Consider the following 21,822-nt stretch of genomic DNA (forward strand, 5'->3'; position numbering starts at 1 on the left):
ACTATGATTTGTGGGTATGTGTGTGTGTGTTTGTGTGTGTTTGAATGTATGTGTAATAAAAGCAAAACAACGAAATCGAGTTTTGCGTTGCTTTTTACCTTCACTTTTGCACGATGCAAATGATGGGCGATTTGCGGCTACCTGCTGAGAATAGTTTGAACGCTTCTGCTAAACAGAACTGCCAAACTAAACTGAACTAAAAAAAAATTACGACACAAAAACAACTACCAAGACACGTTCTAAAAAGCATTAAATTGCAAGAACAAACACCGACTACCTGCAAAACATTTGTTAGATCTGCACCGATTTTAATAAAATCATGAAACCGTTACGTTCTAACAAGCCAGAAAAAAACCTTTAACAATCCAAAAGGTCTGGCCAGACCTTGTCGCTTATCGGAGGGTTATGAGACTTACTCTCTCTGGAACAAGCGAAATAATTTCACATTATTTATCAGACTCTTCATAGAACCATAGAATCATTATTTTCTCGAATAATATTCGGGTTCAGAAAACAACTCAAGATTTGGCTCACTTACACGTAAATATTGCAAGCTACACTGTGTTAGATTTTTATTAAAAATTAATAATAACGTGTCTGTTTTTTTTCCTTAGGACCCCCAGCCGTGGTGTCTCGCAGGGCGCAGGCTGGGTCTGCGGGGGGCCCCGCGCGGGTGCAGTGTCTGGCCGTGGCAGTTCCCCGCCCCAGGGTGCTCTGGCTGCAGCAAGGTAGACCAATCACGGAGCAAGATCAGGTATGTCTAAATTGCAGAATATTTTTGTTACTTTATTGATTCATTCATTGTGTTACAGGAAAGCAATACTGATCTCTTCGCCACTATTAGAAAAAAAGCTTTTTCTCTTTTTTTATGTACCCACGTATTTTTGGTGGATATTTTTTAGGTATGTATCTGTATTATCTTAACATGCAAGAAGTGACAAGAAAATCCAGAGAGGGGCGAAAAGGTGACAGAAGACACAAGAAGAGTCAAGGCGAGCCAAGAAAATGCAAGAAAAAGATCTTTACAGTTGAAATAAAAAGGAGCAAGAAGATGCAAAAAGAGCAAAGCCAAGCCATACGAGCCAAAAAGAGTCGAGAAGAGCCAAGAAGAGTCAAGAAAAGCCAAGATGAGTCAAGAAGAGCTAAAACGAGTCAAGAAGAAGAAAGTCAAAGAAAAAACAACGCTCAATCAAATCTTTTTTTCTTCCCATCCTAAATTCCAATATTGATTTATTAGGTCACCATGCATACCAGTCGATTGAATTCCAACCTTCTTCCCATCCTTAGAGAAAGTGTTACAAGTCTTAAAAATCAATTCCCCCTGGTGTACCAGTCACACCGTGGCAGGAGTGCTCCTGTCTGTGGTGATACAATCGTTTCTATTTTGTCACTTTTATTGATGGTTTGTGAAGGGTAATTGTAAAAAAAAACTTGGGTTTTGAAGAAACCCGTTCTGAAGGAGAGCGTTTTTCTAATCATTGGTATAAAATAACGAATAACGGAGTTTATATTATTGTTACTTTGGCTACCTTTGTTCCTTCAACATTTATACTCCACATTACAGTGCTTATAATAAAGTGTCCTCATAAAATGTAATCAGAAGTAGTATTATTTGTTCGATTCTAGAAAAGAGTTGAACGTGGACGAACTGTGAAGATCTCCAAACAATGGTTACAACAATGCCGTCCAATTGAGATAAACATATTATCAGTTTATGCATTCAATTCCTTCAAATGCGAGAACAAAGGCTAGAACTTGTACACGGACTGGAGTACTTAGTAGTGGCAGAATGTTTCATTGTCCCCTTGTCTCAGACTGAGATAACGAAAGATAAAGCACGTGACAAAAGTTTTCTATTTATTTTCTATCGGGTTCCAAATAAAAGGAGAAAGAGTTGAATAAGAATTGCACCTAATATTTGTTACCACTTCTTCGATATCATTTTGTAAGTTATCAGTAAAATTAACAGAAACCTATTGTTCGTTGAAAGTTAAGAAAAGTACTAGTGAGTTTAGTAATAATATCATTTAGGAGTCAACAACCATACCATTTTGAACACACCGGTTCTCGTTCGATCACCGGAGTTAAACAACATAGGGCGCGGTCAGTACTTGGATAGATCGTTATGATTACCTTAACTATTAAATCAGAACGCTCAGTTAAACGTTGGACCAAAAGCACGTCCATCTCGGTGACACTAATATAACTGACGAATTTGTGTTCAGGGGTACACTGATTGGCTCAAACGCACTCAAACTTTAGAAGTCTTGTAAAAAAGAATAATAATAAATACATAAAAAACTATTCGTTTTAACCAAGGATATGTAAACAAACATCAGTAAAAAATTATTTTAAAAAAATAATGTTTTTTTTTTTTTGTAAATGCATAAATTATTTGATAAATATCCGAATTAGAACAATTATTATATTTAGAAAACCAAATTATAACTAAACACAGTTCGATGGCCGACTCAATGGAAGTATTAAAATAACCCTACTAAAATAGCAGCATTATTCCTAAAGTATACTCTCCATGACTGATATTATAATGTATTCCTGGAATTAACTTATCAATTCCCCGCTTTATGCTTGTACATGCCTTGACAAAATCATGGATGATTGATCAGCAAAATAATTGATATTTCCCAAATACAACAGTATTATTACGCACTGAATGTACAATTTTATAGGTGTAATTGCCTTTTAACACACTAACCATGTTTCTCTTCTGCAGGACTTCTCGATTCTGGAAGACGTTCTGCCAGAAGGAGTGCGGTCGACCCTGGTTATCAGAGAAAGTCAGTTGAAACACTTCGGTTCCTATAACTGTTCTGCCTCCAATGATTACGGAACTGACGTTGTTGAGATCACGCTAGTTGCACAGAGTAAGTTACTTTGTAGTTAATAAAATAATTTGTTTTCTCCGCTTTTCAATGACGACCAAGTTTCGCATAAATGTCAATTTACAATAGCTTTGACTTAATTTAGACCATCAATCCATAATTGTATTATTTTTGTAAATGCATAATTAGGTAGATGTACCCGTTACCCTACTCAGTTTCATTGATGTATACTGCATTAAAATATATTTAGCTTCGAATCAGACCAATTACTTGCCGAGAAGTATAAACTCTCGAACGGGAAAACTTTGGCATCATAAATTAGCATACTCTTCACCAGGAAATGTTTAGAATAGTGTAATGGAATTTTGTTAATGGTATACAGAGTTTTGAAATATCCATCCTGGTTTCATAATTCAAATTCGATCCAAATATCGAATTATAAAAATATGTTTTTAAAATAGTGTCTCCTTGTAAAAACATGTAAACCATAAAGTCCAAAGTTTTGCAACGTGTTGCCGCTTGGCAACAACAAAATAAAATTACAAACGTAAGATTTACAGCGGTTCTTAGTATACGGGTCACCAGGTTACAGGATACAACCTGTTTTTTTTTTAACGTGCTGGCTTTTTCTTAAAATTCAAATTCGCATTCTAACCACGCGCGATGTTTTGCTAAACTAAACTTTTTATGAGTCACCCGCGTGGCAGGGGTTAAAGCTTCTAGGGCTCGAAGATTCAAATTCTAATTTTGAGGTTAAGAGGCGTACTAAAGAGTATTTTTTCGTAAATTTTCACGCAAAGTCTATAAAGTTTAAATGATAAAAATACTAAGATTAGGGGTGGTGCGTGCCTAGCATTGAATATTGACGATCATGCCTCTTGTGATCTTCTCGTTTTGCTTTTGGGAGTCAAAATACCTTGAAATAATGACACGTGGCAAAGCTTACAAAATCAAAATAGGCCAAAGAATAAAACAGTACTATTAGTAGAAAATTACACGGAAAATAATGAGTATTGTTAAGTCGGGGACGCCCGAGGAAGTCATGGCATGACCAAGTTAATCAGATACTCGAGCCATGTCAAGAGTCAGAATAATAGAAGAGTATGTATGAGACGATGTATAAATGTGAATGAGGCAATGAGTGTGCCAAGACCGAGATGTTTGTCGGTCAGTCCTCTGTGACGTTAGTTAGTTAGCTAATTTATTAAGAATCACTTGCTACAAAATTTTGAACTTTCCTCATTTTTCTGGGTAACATTTTTTTTTATGAAAAAAAAAACGGTTTCGATTTTTTCCAAAAAAAATTGAAAAATTACACTTTTTTAATTTTTTTGTGAAATACAAATGTTTGGATTAAATTGATTTATTATCATTTCAAATTTGTGTAATTTTTTATCTTTATTTATCTTAATAAATCTAAACAAACTATAAATCAAAACAGGACACCGAATAATAAAAAGTTTACAGTCTCAACTGGGAATCGAACCCAGGTAATAAAATAACCAGCAACCCGTTTAATATAAGAAAATAAACAAAAATTTCTGCGTTTTGTTCATGTTTCATGTTTCGATTAGATTTATTAGTATTATCTTCTTGTCCAATAATATATTACATTGATGGGTATAACCGTAAAAATATAATAAAAGAAAAGATATTCCAATAAAAATCGTTTATATCTCCGTTCATGTTAATCTGTGAGAAATAGTTAGGATGCCAGCGAATTCTCCAAATAACGTTTTATATTGTTTTGATCATTGTTGTCTGTTTTTATTTTTTCTCGTTATATTGTAAAAAACCGAACATTATGAAATCAAATGTTTATAGATGACTAATTGTAAATTCCTCTAATGAGAGAATGCAACTAACATTGTGGTTTCTGATCTAGTTTTTGGTATTGCGTATTTCAAGTATCACAGGAGACCACGAGGAAAAAATTTACTGAATTTGAATAATGTTGTGTGGAGAGTCTTTTTTTAAGAAAAATAAGGAGAAAGGGTTCTGGGAAGGTAAAAGGAATGAGGGTTGGGTAGGAATCTAGGGATCAGTGTGTCCACTGCGGTGCAAGACGATGGGTCGAGAGACCAGTTGTAGCTCCCGATCTGGCACGTCACCCATCTGATGGGCAGGTGCATCCTGAACACACCTCACCTGATGTACCCTGGCACCCCTGCTAAATCACCATACACATCGAACCACTTGGGGTGACCTATGGTAAAGGTGTTGATTATCTGATAAATGGTTTCCGGGACAACGGTATCTTAACCCCCCTCCCAAATTGAAAATGGTAGAAATGATTTTGTCAGTTGACAATATTTGTGTTGACTCAGACAGAGAAAGCTGCACACTTTTCATTTCGTGTGTACCTGAAAGTACACCATTAGAATGTTGTTACTGTTTCATACGAGTATAAATAAATTTACTGCCATGAGAGTCGAAAACACAAATCAAATAAATCAGTGACATACATAGATGGAACTGGTCATCTATGCAATCTAACAATACAAGACTATCAATTGATAATGTCCCTCGGGGCCTCCTGTTTGAATTTACACACTGGAAATTATCTCTAATTGAAATTATATCCTGACGGTCTGTGATGAATCAAATCATATTTCGTAAATATTTGGTCCAACTGAAGAGAATTTTTGCTTGCATAGTTTAGTGCTTCATTCAAAATAAGTTTCTTTGCACTTTGTCTAAACCTACATTCGACGTTTGCGGTTAACAATAAAATTATACCATGCATTCGAGTTCTCTGGACCATTTCATATATCTCATCGAATTATGCAATGTTACTTGATTTTACAACTTTTTAAATAATGATTTGTCTTCATCAGGACAATACCCTCTGCTGGTCATCATATCCTGCATCATTGGCGTGGCAATTGTCGTGATTGCAATGGCCATGATCCTCGTTCTGTGCCGCAAGAGGGCCAGCGCTGAAGAGAAGCCGACATGCCTGGAGGCCGCGAAGAAACCAGATGTGATGGCCGACACCGAGCGGGCTGGAGCCGATAAGCGATCGCAGAACTCTGATAGAAGTTCTTGCATAAGCGATCTGAAGCTGGACTTGAAGGACGCAGAGAATAGCTGTGAAATGGTACGTAATTTGTTGATATTATTAAAATAACCATTTCACTACTTCAAATTTCTAATCAGAGTGTATCACCAAAGCCCTTTTCCATCAACTTTCTTTGTCATGGTTTTATTACATTAAAAAAATATGTTATTTAACATCTTGAAATTATATTTGCAAAAGCTGATTAAATCATAATCATTTTTGAAGCTACTTTCTTTTTTGTTTATTTATTCGTTGTTGTTTCTGGTCTAATATTGATGATATTTTGTTGACAGGACTACAGAGTGGGACTGCCTTTGTCAGGTACAATGATGATGCCAGGAGCTCAGAATGGACATTTATTGCAGTATCCTAGATTTTCTAACGAATACATTGATCCACTCTTCCCCCCAGGAACTGAATACAAGGTTAGATAAATTATCCTGCCCATCTACACAATTATTTATTTTCGTGGATATTATAAAACGGGTCTCTATTTTAGTTAATCACTCTTTTATACCCTTAAAACATATTATAATCTCTTTGGATCCATGAAATTATTAATTCTGTTTTTATTCATAGGATGAACACGGTTACGCAGGCTACGTGGGATATGCAGACTATGGAAGGGAATACAGTCCAGCTCCTATGATGATGCAGCCTCCACTGACTGCCATGGGAACGCATGATGCCACAAGGTACCTAAACCCTTCTAAAAACGTTAATTTAAATTCATCTCATGTTTTTTTACCCATTTACTTATGGTTCTGGTCGCATGATCAAATAGAGTCACCCTTTCCGTTACATACCATTTCCGGTTTGAAAATTGTTTGATTAAAAGATACCTATGTCTTTTATTCTCTTTGCCATTTTTTTTATTAAACAGCCTCCTTTGCGGTCAGCGATCTTTTTTCTATACTTGTTTCATACTCCGTCCAGCAAAACCGTTCCAGTTTTATTTATCGCTCCATTAAATCTGTTCTGTATTCCAACTAACATCTTAATTTCTCTCACAGAGTACAACTATCGTCCCTACACTCCAGCCACCAGCTCACGGCACATCTGAACCAGCTAAACGCGCAGCTATCGTCCATCGCCGATTCGGGCGCAGGGTCCGTGAATAGCTCATTGGCGAGAAGCACGGCTGACACCACAAGCACGGCCCCCTGCGGCAGCGGAGGCAACTCGCAGTCGAGCTCGCTGCAACGCGCTGCCGCCTCCGCGAGGTCGCCCGAGGCCGCATTCAGGAATGGAATTGTTACGTACGCGGCGGAACGGATTGCGATGAATAACCCGCATTTGCGGATCGGATTGGGTGAGATAATTTATTTTTAAATTTACATCTCATTAATCATAATCTTGTTCTCCCTTAAAGTTTTATTTTAATGTGAGCTCCACACTGAATCCCTGGGGGAAACCTCTCCATTTTTCGGTAATGCTGTAATAATATGGAGGGTGTTTTTTATGAATGTAAAGAGTGACATTCTAACTTGGTTCTTGCTCATATTAAATTAAAAAAAGCCATGAATGTCATCAAATCATTCCATAGCCGAATGTTGGAGTCATGATCGATTCGTTAAAACGACTCGTTCTATTGTGGAAAATGTCAACCATGAATAATTTTTCATCGACTTTTATTGAAATACCTGAATTCTCACCAGACGTCTACGATACAAAGACTGCAATCCGTCCGTTAAATTTTCAGACTAAACTTTTGAGTCGGAGACATTCATATTTACATAATGCAAGCGAGGTTATCACAAAATCGCCGCTTGGTGCTGTGGTGAATATTATTCCCGCTTTGTCGCAGACTAATCGACTTGCCAGACTGTTTTAATATTCCCAACAAATGCTCATTCCCTGTACTCCCAACTAACAGGTATATTTTGCCCAGGTACCGTCAACACGGCTAATCCCGCCGCGACGCCTGCTCCTCCCCCATACACCGGACACCGGGTCGCCGGTTTGGCAAATGGTGAGCTTACACTTGCATTATTACTTCTTACTTCTTGCCATCCTTGCTAACTACTGACTACGTAACGGGCTGTATCTTTGCGCTTTGTGACGCGGTGTTAGCTTTGTTGGGACGTGTTACTTGGATAATAAAACTAAATGTTTCAGCGTTGTGTGAGTTAACTGGTGATTTAGAAGCAGTGAGTTACTTTGTTGAACGAGGTGAGTAGTATGATTTTGATACGTCCCTGTCTCTGCAGTAATTGTGATTTTTTAAAGAATTATTATGTTTCATTCATGATTTTGGAAAGATAAACCATTAACTACGAAGAAAAGTTTATTGAAGGGTAAATTATGCTTAAAAAAACCTTTTATGCAGAGCACAAGAGTTTTAAAATGTACATGTAAAAAATAAGGTAAAACGCGAATTGTTTGTTCCATATGTAAGGCAAAGGAGGCGAAAATTACAAATAAGTAGCAATGCAGGATTGTTAATTGAATGTAAAACACAGTTTTGAAGGTGACGATGAACAGGTGGATAATTTAATCTGTAAGAAAATTACTTATTGGACATTATTTTCTTGTTCAAAAACAAATAAACACCATTAAAAAGTTATACTTATTTACCTAAAGCAAAGTTATGTTTTTTTTTGTACCAATTTTGTTTTGATCCTTTTATAAAGACACGCTGTTCTCTTCAGGGCACATATCCACACCCCCAGGCTCCCTGACGCCGACCTCGAGTGCGAATGCGGCCGGGCCCCCAGCGGGACCCAAAATGGTGCCCAATGGAAATTGTGGGCCGCAATCCTTGCAGTCCCCTCAATATATACTACCCCCCACATCGCAGACTAATGGGCAAATGGTGCATATAACTAAGAAAGGTAAACTATTACTTCAAAACCATACTATCGTTCGAGTTGCGAAAAGCAGACAATAAATGCGTGAATACAACTTTATTGCTATTTATGTTTTGGTTTGTAATCATTGTATGATTTTCTTACAAACTTTTCTGTCAATGATAAAAATAATGGCTGTTAAAAATCTACTGATTATTAATGTACATATTATGAAAGAGGAGAGGTCGAAGATGGGATCCTTGAGGAATATGTCAGCCTTAACTTATTGCCTTCTTTTTGGGCTTTTTGATCAATCTTAGACGTTTGCTCTTTATAATTCCAGTCCTCTTTACAATTACATTAGTCGGTTTTCGTATTTTGTCTTACCCATATTTATTTACAACCTGTAGTGGAAAATTGTAATATTAAAACATAAAAATGATTAAATTAGTTTGTGTTAATAATTATGCGTCTTTTCACAGGTTCCGGAACGCAGCCAGCGTTGGCCACACACGTTTAAAAACATTCATCAAAAACGCAACGAAAAACGATGGGTGATGCTATGAAGTGAAAGTGATGAATACAGAAACTAAAAACTGGAAACAATGCATATCCAAATAGTGTTGGTTGTTTAGAATAATGTGACGATTGCAAAACTTTCAAATCGATATTATGTGACAATCGGCCTATTTAGTATATTTGTGATTTGATAAAAGCGTTGTGATTTTAAAGTCAATTTATTTCTGTAGTGCGATTTCAAACTCGGGACTTAAGGGTTGAATTTTTAAAATATTGTATAAAAAGATTCTTCTAATTTTTGTGGCCATGATTTAATAATATGTTTAAGTTCAAAAGTATGCGCAAATTCTATGACTGTAAATATTTTTTCTTTGAATTTACCTAATTAGATATATATACTGTTCATCGAATAAACGAAAAGTGAATAAAATGTACCGCTAAATTATGTGCGTCTAAGACGAGATTTGGAAAAATGTGTGAAATTGTTTTTCTAATAGTTTTAATTGTAAATAGTTATTGTAGGTCTTTATTACTTCCTGAAATACAACAAAAATATTGGTTTTAGATCGTTAAAACTTCGCATTTTCTGAAACCTTCTTATGTACCAATAACCATTTGTAAAACTGGTTTTCAATATTAATCTTTTATTGGATGTTTTCATCTTTTCAAATTGGGAGAACCGTTTTATTATCTAGTATGAGTTTATTTGTTTCAAAATGATTTAATAAAAACAATACGAAACTTCACTAAAAAAAAATTGGATGTTGCTTCAAATTATTAAAATCGTATACCTATTTATGATTCTTCTGTGATAGAGTAAAGAAAAGTTTTTGAAATCAATATTCGAATTTTTCGTAGATTATTGAAATTTAAACAATGTTTTTTGGTGATCTCGTTTAAACTTTTATTTTAAAATATATATTATTATGTTTATTTTTGTTTAAATATTATTGCTTTTGTCGGTTAAAAAATACATATTATAATTATATTTTGTTTTTTTTTTTTTTAATTATACAGAAAATAGTTATGCCACAAAGGGAAAAGTTCAATAAATGTTATATTTTTGTGTTTAAAAAATAATTCTGTGATCTCGAAACAAATTATTGTACCCTATTAACTTCGTCCATTGAATAAAAGTAGAAATGAAATTTTTGTTTATAACTACCTACACTCTCAATTAGTTGTTTCAAAAATTAGTGAATAAACCGATATTGTAAATTAATTTTACAAAATTAAGTCAATTCCATGCATTGCTTCATATACCACCATCATTGGTGTAAAGATGTTTTTAAAGTGTAGTCTGAATTAAAACAAATTGTCAAATTAATTCGTCAATTCAATGTAAGATATACAATATTTTTTAACCTGCATTAAAAAAAGCCGTCTTCACTTGTGTTGTTGATAAATTATTTCAGCTGACTAAATATGTAAGATGTCATTAATTTAAAATTCCTTGCTTACTTTTGTTATTCAAAGCGCATAAAATAAATTAAAAGTTTTATAATATTGTTTACCATCGATAACATGATAGTTAAATAATTTATCATTGATAGTAAAATATAGTTAATTTCAAATTATATAGAGATGAATATTTCTGAAATTCAATTACGATTTTAAGGAAAGCTTTAATAAAAAAAAATGATATCAATTAATTGTAAATACAACATATTGTTTGTTTGAAGGAGTTCAGTGTTTATTTTATTTCCAATCATAATTAATGTAAATATTAATATTGAGTGATTTTTCGTCGCTTTTTTCGAATAAGTGTTAGAATAGGAAAAGGCTGAAGAAAATACATTATTTGAATAAAAACATATTTTCTTTTACGGTTAAGAATTTTACGCCATATCGCATTTAACATGCTAACACGGAGAAACATGAGTATTGCTGATTTATTAAAATCCTAGGAAAAAGGGTGATAGCTGACCATTTCCTAATAAACTATTAGTAGTTTAATAATATACCGGAACACGTGTTCATGTAGCTATGTTTATCCTGTCATAATATAATGACGAAATGTGAAAATATTAGAATTTGCCATAACAAATTCGTGTTTTACTGATAGTTTATTAGCAAATCTGTCAAATTCGTTAAAGGCCTACAATCCCGTTATTAACAGGAATACGAATAATTTGAAGAGATTTTTATAAATTATCAATATTTTATATCAGTAAGTTTTCTCCGTGTGTAATAATTTCATATCTAGATAATTCCAATAATTTCTTGTACCATTCTTGATCTGATTGGTTAAAGTATCCCTTCATATTTGATAGATATACAGGGTGTCCAGATATCTTTTTGCGAAATGATTAAAAGATTATTTTCAATTACTTTAAATTATTTTAGTTGCTTGTATAACTTGATGTATCCGAATGAAATCTTGTATTATTATATATTTTTATTTGATATTATAAAAGCAATTACAAAATGTTGGAGTATTAAGTTTGTCACAATTATTGGATTTAATGAATATTTTGTAAAAACAATATGTTTTTTGCTTCTGATTATCTGCGACCCAAAATAATATTTTGTTAGAATTATGAAGATTTTCTTTAGTTAGGTAACAATGTACAAGCTGACAAAGACCCCTGTGTAAATATGTGAATTTTCTTATCTTGAACTGACCGACAATACTATGAAAATGTTTATCATTTTTGTATAGAGAACATATCTTGCAGATTATTATCGTTGTAATCGAATTGCGTAAGTTAAGTGTTTTTTAACATCATTATTACTGTATCTAAGTATAGTGAAGTTCTCATTAGGTTTAAAAGAAAAAGTGAAACATGTACATTTTGGCAATGATTCTTATTTTTTAAAAGAGGCAATTTGATTGTCTCCGTTACCTAATTTTAATACAAATATGTACAACTGTCAATTTACAACTTGGCCTATGAATGAAAAATGAAATATAAAAATTAAAAATAATTTTTCATTTTAAGCCCCAAAAATGTTCCCAGAATACAACAATGGAAAGAGAAGAATTCTAGAAAGAAAAAAAAGAAGTGGAGATAGTGTAACCGGTGTCTTCCGATCCGGCCCGCCACGCAGTAATTTGGCAGACGCATCCGCCACCCTGCAAACCCTGCTAAGTCACCAAACGTAGCGAACCACTCTTAGTGTCTTATGGCAGGGGTGTTGGTAATCCTTTGAGTGGTTCCCGGAGTGACAATACCCATAGCAGACTTATTAATTGGAGTTAGTTAAAAATATCATTGAAACCAACACATTTTATAAAAATACATATAAAATTAATAGTTCCGTTTTGCTTTTTTGACACCAACTTGGCGAAAATCATTTTAAAATCATCATGGTTTTCCGCTGGACAAAATCAAGAATTTGTTCATGTCTAACTGTTTTTAACTACATTTAGCAGAATTACACAAATATATTAATGGAGTTACCTGCATTCACCCTTCCTTCAATATCATTAATGGAGGACTGAACGCAGTTGGCGCTAGCAAAAAAATGTCCAAAGAAGCGAAGTTAGCAGTCCACAATGGAGTGCTGGTACCTACTCTGATGTGCGGAAGTGAGGCATGGAACTGGCAGAGAAAGGATGAAAGTAGATTGAATGCTGTTTAAATGAGATCCCTGGTAAAATCATGTATGATTGTGTGAGAAATGTGGAGAACCGCAAAGAGTGCAAGGCTGATGTAAGCGTAATGAGAAAGGGACGCTTAGATGGTTTGGGCATGTAGAGCAAATGAGCGAAGAAAGGCGTGTAATGAGGATATATTATGTAAATACAAATGGTAGCAGAAGTCGGCGACGCCCGAGGAAGACATGGCACGATAAAGTGAATCAGATACCCTAGTCGGGCCATGTCAAGAGTCAGAACAATGAATGAGGCAAGGAGTGTGTTCCAAGACCGAGTTGTTTGGCGGTTGTTTGGTTCCTCCTTGCCTACCCCTGCGAAGAAACGGCATGATGGTTAGTTAGTTAGTTAGTTAGTTAGTTACATAAATATAAATAAAGTAGATATCAACTACACTAGAACCAATAAAGCTTATATTTAAAAAGCTGCCTTCGTTGATGCGAAATATATCGATATTTGACTCGATTATTTACAGAAGACTACTCTCCTCACCGGCGCGGCATGACCATTGGCGAGTTAGTACTGCAGCCTGGGAGATAAAACAGTATTTGATGTCAGTGACAGAGATATCCAGTAAGAACATAGAATGAATGCTTTCTATGATAGTCGATATTAAGTCTGAAGTAAATGTTTATTAATGTGCACATCCCTTCTGACCAGTAGATAATTCATTCCGAGCAAAGAAACTCGGTAAAAGAAAGTCACGGGTAGCGAAGTCTCAGAACTGCTTCTGATCTCTCTCCAACATGAGGGAATACTTCACCTTGTGTGGGCTCCAAATTATAAATTGATGTCCAAAGCTTTGTGGTAAGTAGGTAATGATGTGATAGATAACCAACACATCTATCATTGGCCAATAGTCACCTCAAGTGACAAGATATTAACACACTGAATTACTTCGGTAACATTCTTTGACCCTCATCAAAAAAGAATTATCGAGTATTAAGTTTTCATTCATTTATTTCTATTTTTGGTTAAAGCTACAAAACTTGTAGGTTAATAAAGTAATTTTATATATTTATTTTTTTATAATATTGATAACATTTTATGCTTTTGACTGTCCAACTAGGAAGGATTCCCGTTTTAAAATGTTTGGTGTTTCGTTCTTCACCCCATGGGCAAATTTTGGAAGAAATTCTTCACAGACCAACAATCAACTGTAGAGATTATTTCCCTGCCTGATACGGTCGCATATAAGTTATGCCATCTCGTTCTGTACTATGGTGATAAATATGATTTAAACAGTGTTAGAAAGAGAGAATACCGCGCTTTCAGTTTTCATTCTAAAAGAAAATAATAATATTATTTGGATGATTTGTATAGCGCCGATTTTGTGCAAAATCACCTGAAAGACGCTGTACAAATATATAATACGTTTTTACAATAACCTTTGTTATTACTAACTATATATTGAGATAATATACAGTACAATTCTTACCTGGTAGGTCACTTGAGATTAACAATTAATTAACTTTAACTGATTGTTTATTAGTGAAATTTAGATACAGGATCATTAGATAATTGGATATAACTGGACTTTCTCTCAGGAATGGTATATTTAATTTAAGGATATGACAGCTTAAAAATGTAATTTTTTAGTTTAGACCTGAATTCTGTAGGACTTGTGGTTCTTAGTTCCTGAGGAAGTTTATTCCAAGCCTTCGGCCCAGATGCTCCGAAAGCGCGATCACTAAACTTAGTATTTGGCTTGGGTTTAGGTTCCATCAGTCTGCCTACAGCTGATGATGTTGCTAATCTCAAAGTTGACTGCCTCAGACCAGTGTTTTCCGGGATGCATAGTTCAGAAATGTAGGGTGGGGCCATTTCATTGATGGATTTAAACACCATCCAGCACAATTTGTACTGGATTCTTTCAAGACACTTGAGCCAGTGAAGGTTACAAAGGTGTTCTGAAATGTGCGAATATTTAGAAACCCCGGTTATAAGCCGTGCTGCTGTATTTAATACTGATTGACGATTGTATAATACTATAAAGGTTCCCAAAAAATTAAAATGATTCTATGAAACAATATACATCACTTGAAAAACATTTTATTATAAAATAAAACACAAACACTTTGTATTTAACCACGAATGTCAAAAAAGTGAAATCACAATAAATTGTATAATACTTTAACGTAATTAAATATATTTTTTTAAATTTAGTGTGAAGTAGTAATTACAGTTTCCAAGATGAAAAACCATCGGTAAGCTACTATAAAAAGTTAATTTGTCAGTTACCCAAGCGAAGTACATTGCAAAATGTTTGAGGCTTTAGGAGTTAATAGTGCAATAAAATATGAACTTCGATAATTAGTATAATGTGTTAATGTACAACTGGTCAGGCGTTTAGAAATGGAAGAGGCTCTTAAACATGCGTGGTCGCCTTTTATAGCATTCGTTCGCATCGTACATTCGTCAGAGACTTACGATCACTATTATTCCATGGTATCCGGTGTTCATTACAGCTATATGTTTTTACTGTCAATCCACCATCAAGCTACTTATTTCCAGAATGCGTTAACACATTTTCTGCCAGGAGCTTTGCATTCTTAAAAATGTCAGTGAAGAAGGCGTCAACAGATTGCAACAATAACATTTGGCTGTCATCAGTTGTTTTGTTTTGCTCTATCTAAAATTAATTTTTTACCATTCTTTTTTGTTTTCTGGCAAAAAAAAGTGTAGTGTGTTGTGCCTTGAGGTTTCTTCTCCCTCCTGATCTTCCAGGAGTCACTTTTCGCTGCTGATTTCCAGATATTTATAAACTTTTTTACTTCTGTCATTTTTCATACTATTATTGTAGTTGTTTACTGTTGTGAATAATGGAGGAAGATTTCCCTCCTGGACCCCCTACAAAGCCCCCAGATCCCTCTCCAGACCCCCCAGACGGGGAAAATGTAGAAATTTCTGACAGTGATTCTGTCATATTGACTTCTACCAAAAAAAGGAAATTTACTCCTTCTTCCCCAATAAAACTTGACTCGCCTTCGACTTCACTGTCCCCACCAGCACTTTCTCAACTTCCTCCAACAAACTTTTATTCTCCTCATTCCCGTGGCCTATTCATAGCATACGCCCAAAAAACTGAGCAAGGAAAAACCATCCACCCTCTTGAATTTGGCAAATTCCTATCAAATAGCAAGAATCTTTCAATCAAACCTGGAGGTGTAAAAGCCGAGGGTCGCTTCCGAATCTCCGTCGAATTCCTCTCAGGGCCAGCTGCCAACAGTTTCATCAAAAATATCTTCATTTCATCTAATTCAAAGTTCAAGGCATATATCCCTACTTTCAATGTCACTCGCATGGGCCTGGTCAGAGGTATCTCGACCGATCTGTCCATCGAAGAAATTCTGTCTTCACTTTCAACCCCCCAACACATTGGCAATCCCATAAAAGCCAGGAGGCTAAATTACAAGGACTCCTCTGAGGGTATAATTACCTGGAAGCCCTCCCAATCTGTTGTTATCACCTTTGAAGGTCAATCTCTTCCCTCCCATATATATTTATTCTTCAACTCATTACCAGTTGAAATGTATACATATCCCACCACTCAATGTTTCAATTGCTGCCGTTTTGGTCATACCAAAGCTGCATGCAGATCTCAACCCAGATGTTTTAAATGTGGAGAAAACCACGCAGCTGACCAATGTCCTTCTTCCTCCTCACCTAAATGTTTTAACTGCTCAGGCTCACATACAGCTATCAACACATCTTGCCCAGAACAATCTCGCCAAAAAAATATTAAAATTTCAATGGCCTCTCAGAACTTGTCTTTTCTGCAGGCTTCTAAATTATTCCCGCCTGTCAAAAAATCATTTGCTGAGGCTTTATCCAGCAACTCCTCATCCAACCCTCTTCCCTCCACTGCAACAACTTCTTCTCGTTCAACTAAATTCACATACAAAAACGCTATCTCTAAACCGGCTCCTGGATACGATCAGCAACAACACAACTCACTGCTCTTAAATCCCAATGGTTCACCTCTTTCATATGCCACAAATGGGTGTGCAAATAATTATAATCCGTCCTCAATGAACTCTCTTAAACTTTCTGAAAAACTCTCCCAAGACAATTCTTCATTTATCCAAACTCTTATTATGCTTCTAATTGACCTTATTTCTTCACAAAGTAATCTACCGTCCAACGCTGCTACTATTATTTCCACATTAAAATCATTTATTCAAAATGGCTCTTCAGGATGTCAGAATACTTCAGTGGAATAGCCGAAGTGCTATTTCTAACAAATCTGATCTCCTTAACCTATTAAATTCCAACTTTATTTCTTTGGCTGCTATCTCGGAGACTTGGTTTACTCCATCCACCCACTTTAATGTGGGAGGGTATTCCTGTCTCCGCGACGATCGCCCGGAAGGTTCGGGTGGCGGTGCTGCCCTTTTTATTAAAAAATCCATATCATTTTCCCCAATAAATAATATCAAACCCCCCAATGCTGACTTCCAAATGGTTGCAGCTAAAATAAAGGACACATCCTTTATTTCAGTCTATCTTCCCCCAACAGCCCACTTCAATAAACAAACTTGGTTGCAAATTGTAAGTCAACTAAGCCCTCCTTTCTTTATATTAGGCGATTTTAATGCCCATTCCCCCGTCTGGGGTTCTGCTTTCTCCGACCGAGATGGTCAAAGTGTGATGGATTTCCTAGATCAATCCAACCTTTTCCTTTTGAATGACGGATCTCCTACTAGGATCTCACGCCCCAGCACAAACCCCAGTGCAGTGGATCTCTCGATATGTTCTACTAGTCTGGCTTCTCTCTCCTCGTGGGTGGTGTCCCCCGACCCTTGCTCCAGTGATCATTTCCCGATCATCATTACTTATCAAACTTCTTTCCAATCGGACAAGTCTCATATTTCGACAAAGATTAAAACGAAACACACCAAATGGGATGAATTTAACTCTCATATGGACAAGTTCCTACTAAATTCACCCGCCACCGATATATTTTCCGTCAAAGATGATTATAATAACTTCAAATCAATGCTCATAACTGCAATAAATAAATCAAATCCTCCCCCTAAAACTAAATCTCTCAAAAAACTCCCTCCAACTCCCTGGTGGGATGAGGAATGTTCCAAAGTAGTAAGAATTCGGAAAGCTAAATCTCTTTCCTATCGTTACAATATGACTATGGAGAACTATCTTATATACAAAAACGCTGAATCCAATGCCAAAAGGGTATTGAGGTCAAAAAAAAGATCCGGATGGTACAACTTTTGCAGTTCAGTATCTCCGAACACTCCAATTTCGGAAGTTTGGTCTATGATCCGAAGATTTCGATCCTCCTCCAGTTCACCATCTCCTCGAGCGTCCCATTCTAAATGGATAGATGAATTCTTGGACAAAATTGCCCCCCCTTCTGTTCCTAACTTAGATGAAATAACGCCCATCTATAATACTCCCATGTCTAATCATTGGCTAGACTCTCCATTCACCTTAATTGAGCTAAAAAATTGTTTATCAACAGTCAAGGACTCATCTCCAGGCAGAGATGGTATACCTTACAGCATAATCAAAAATAGTAATGATAATGTTCTAAACCACTTCTTAAGCATCTTAAATAAAATCTTCCAGACTGGTATAATGCCTGATGACTGGAGTTCTCAAATAATCATCCCTATTTTAAAAACAAACAAATCTCCAAATTTTGGATCCAACTACAGGCCAATCGCTCTTTCATCCACCCTCAGTAAACTTTATGAAAAATTAATTAAAAACCGATTAGAATTTTTTGTCGAGAGTAAACAGCTTCTCTCTCCATCTCAATTTGGATTTAGGAAAAAAAAATCCACTCAGGATAACCTTGCCATCATCAGCACTGATATTAATTTATCAATTTCTAAACAGGAAGTTTGTCTTGCCGTCTTTATAGATATAGAAGGCGCCTTTGACAATGTTTCCATCCCAATCCTGAAAAAAAAACTTCTAGGCCTTGGCCTTCCCCCCATGTTTGTCCAATCAATTATTAATCTATTTCTAGATAGAAAAAATTTCATTGAACTTCCAGATATTTCTCCTCAAAGTAGGTCTATTTGGAAGGGTTTACCACAAGGCGATGTATTGTCCCCCTTACTGTATAATATATACACATATGATATGCATGTCACTATTCCCCCACAAATAAAAATTATCGAGTTCGCAGATGACATAGCTTTCTTCTTATCATCCAAAATCATCCCTCTTGCCGTCAAATATCTTAACGAAGCCATGAATGCCCTTTGCACATGGCTCACGTTACATGGTCTTGAACTTTCAATCCAAAAGACTCAGTGTGTCACCTTCTCAAACCGCCATAAAAACCCCCCCGTTCAAATTTTATTTAAAAATTCTCCAATCTCCAACGCTTCTGAAGTAAAATTTTTGGGAGTAACATTTGATAGGAAACTTAAATGGTCTTCCCATATTAATAATTTAGTTACTAAATGCGAAAAAAATTTAAATATCATCAGATCATTATCTGGCGTTTGGTGGGGAGCTCACCCTACTTGCATTAAGTTGCTTTACAATGCACTTATTCGAAGCCATCTCGACTATGCCTGCCCACTTTTTAGTACTGCCTCAAAAAATGTACTTAATAAATTAGACAAAATTCAATCTAAATCTTTGCGAATAATAACTGGAGCGATGCAATCGTCACCCATCAATTCCCTTCAAGTAGAATGTTCTGATCCTCCTCTTTATTTAAGGCGTCAACTATTTGCTGACAAATTTGTTCTTAAATGTTTAAATTCTAAATGTCATCAGGTTATCCCCAGCCTCTCGTTGTTCATTGACTCAAACCATTCATCTACAATCAGAGCTTCAACTAAACCTATTCCTGACATCTGTAAAAATTTTAAGTCTCTCTCAGAGCTCCACATCATCCAAAATGATCTACTTCCCTTATACAAACTAAAATATAGTCACGTCACCCTATCCCCGACAATATTAGAAGGGATCGGAATCTTTAAAAGTCATTCCAATCTCCCGGCCCGAACTGTCAATAATATGTTCAATGACATTATTTTATCTAAATGGCCCAACTTTTCTCTTTTATTTACTGATGGATCCAAATCTCCCGACTCTCCTAACTGTGGTATAGGTATTAACGTTTACCACAATAATTCTAATGATAGAATATTTCATTCAATTTCAAATCAATTTTCAATATTTTCAGCTGAGTGCATTGCAATAATAGAATCTCTCAAATATATAATCAAAAATAATTTTGAACATTCCCTCGTTCTCTCTGACTCTCTCAGTTCCCTCCAAAAACTTAAATCCAGTCCTCTTCTTCATCCTGATGATCATTTTGTATGCCTTATTCGAGAGATGATAGCATCCATTCAAAGCTCTGGTAAATCTGTAACTCTGATTTGGATTCCTGGACATGTTGGTATCATGGGTAATGATATTGCGGATGCCTTGGCAAAACAAGGAGCGTCCAACCCTGTTGTTACCCTCGTAAACCACATTCCCTTATCTGACATTTTTTCCATCATCAAAGAAAGATCCCGCAATGTTTGGTCAGAGTATTGGCACATTGCTAGTCAATCCAAGGGAGCCTGCTATGCCTCAATACAAAGGACTATACCATCAAAACCGTGGTTTCAGCAATTCCCTCATTTTTCCAAAAAAGAAATTTCTTCACTCATTCGAATGAGGATCGGTCATTGTTCCGTTCCTTCCCATCTTTTTAAAATTCACGTCCTTGACTCCCCAGATTGTACATTCTGTGGTCTAGAAGTGGGAACTTTAGATCACATATTTTTTGGTTGTCCCTCTCTAAACAAATATCCTCTCTTCTATCAAGCCTTAAATAAAATTGCCTCCCCTCCATTCAACATTTCATCTCTTTTAAGTCTGAACTCGACTCCAATTTTCATTATAATTTTGAAATTTGCCTATTTAAATAAAATTAATATTTAAATTCACCTTTCAATACACCTTTCTCAATAATTTTAAATGATGGCCAAGAACACCCTTGAAGGGTGAAAGCCAGAAATAATGGAAAAAAAAAAGGCGTCAACAAAATATTTGATGCGCAGCCTCAGTGTATTGGACGAAACTACGGTCAAATTTACCCTAGAAAATACTCGTAAAAAAGTGGGAATCTTAACCACGTAAGTGAAGAAAGCATCTATAAAAATATTTGGCCTAGCGTATCAGATGGACTTACTGTCGAATTTGCCCTGACAGGCCTTGGAAATTGATTTTTCCGCGCGGTTTATTTTAATAAACGTGTTACTAAAATCTCAGATATTTCTAAATGATTACTATTTAATCGTCTAGAAAAATAAAATCTGGTACTTACCTCTAATTTAATAGATGAAAAACGTTTTACGTTAAATATGTTAGTTGTAATGTACTGTTCATATTAATTTTAAATATAAATAACTTACATCCGTGAGTACCGGTCTGAAAAAAAAATATGGATAGGGATTGAAATGCAAGCCTCGAGCGGACTCCCGTTATTGAAGTCTTATGTCGCCTTAAAATTACTTATGATTGGTCCGCCCATGGGAGAGATTGGCACTGAACCGGTTAATAAAATTAATTTGGTTGGTCCGCCCATAGGAGTGATTGGCACTGAACCGGTTGGTAAAATTAATTCGATTGGGCCGCCCACGGGAGTGATTCGCACTTAACCGGTTAATGAAATTAATTTTTTGATTAAAAATAATTCATCAAAGATGACATATTGCGTATATATTTTTTTGTGCGAAATTTTTAAATTATAAGACTTATAGTTCGAAAGTGACCTTTTTCACTCATTTTTCCTGACGTGATCGTAAGGGATCATGGTGGAAAATTAAACACAACTTTAGTAATGATGAAATAATCGTAGAGGGTAAAGTGGATACTTTTCACATACATATAGAGATAATAAAATATTATTATTACAAAAAAAAAAACATAATGTTTGCTTTTAGGTTATGTTGGAAAAATACTCACAGATTATGGCTTCCATCTCCCTACATATTATAAGTAATGAAAAATTAATGGGATTTGCAC

The 21,822-nt window shown here is 35.5% G+C and overlaps 1 protein-coding gene across 1 annotated transcript in view; it reads left to right on the forward strand.

Annotated features, from left to right (window-relative positions):
• Positions 1 to 9,731, forward strand: part of LOC149413820 (irregular chiasm C-roughest protein-like) — a 116,679-nt gene extending 106,948 nt beyond the window's left edge. Inside the window, exons 11-19 of the mRNA XM_089644692.1 lie at positions 615 to 754; positions 2,735 to 2,885; positions 5,681 to 5,943; positions 6,198 to 6,329; positions 6,484 to 6,599; positions 6,918 to 7,216; positions 7,796 to 7,876; positions 8,556 to 8,738; positions 9,176 to 9,731. Coding sequence (XP_089500818.1) covers positions 615 to 754; positions 2,735 to 2,885; positions 5,681 to 5,943; positions 6,198 to 6,329; positions 6,484 to 6,599; positions 6,918 to 7,216; positions 7,796 to 7,876; positions 8,556 to 8,738; positions 9,176 to 9,213 — 1,403 coding nt within the window. The 3' untranslated portion in view covers positions 9,214 to 9,731. The remainder of the gene's footprint in view (positions 1 to 614; positions 755 to 2,734; positions 2,886 to 5,680; positions 5,944 to 6,197; positions 6,330 to 6,483; positions 6,600 to 6,917; positions 7,217 to 7,795; positions 7,877 to 8,555; positions 8,739 to 9,175) is intronic.
• The last annotated feature ends 12,091 nt before the right edge of the window (positions 9,732 to 21,822 follow it).

This window comes from Hesperophylax consimilis, chromosome 21 (genome assembly GCF_061612785.1).
Source record: "Hesperophylax consimilis isolate HC1 chromosome 21, BYU_Hcon_1.0, whole genome shotgun sequence".
NCBI classification, from domain to species: domain Eukaryota; kingdom Metazoa; phylum Arthropoda; class Insecta; order Trichoptera; family Limnephilidae; genus Hesperophylax; species Hesperophylax consimilis.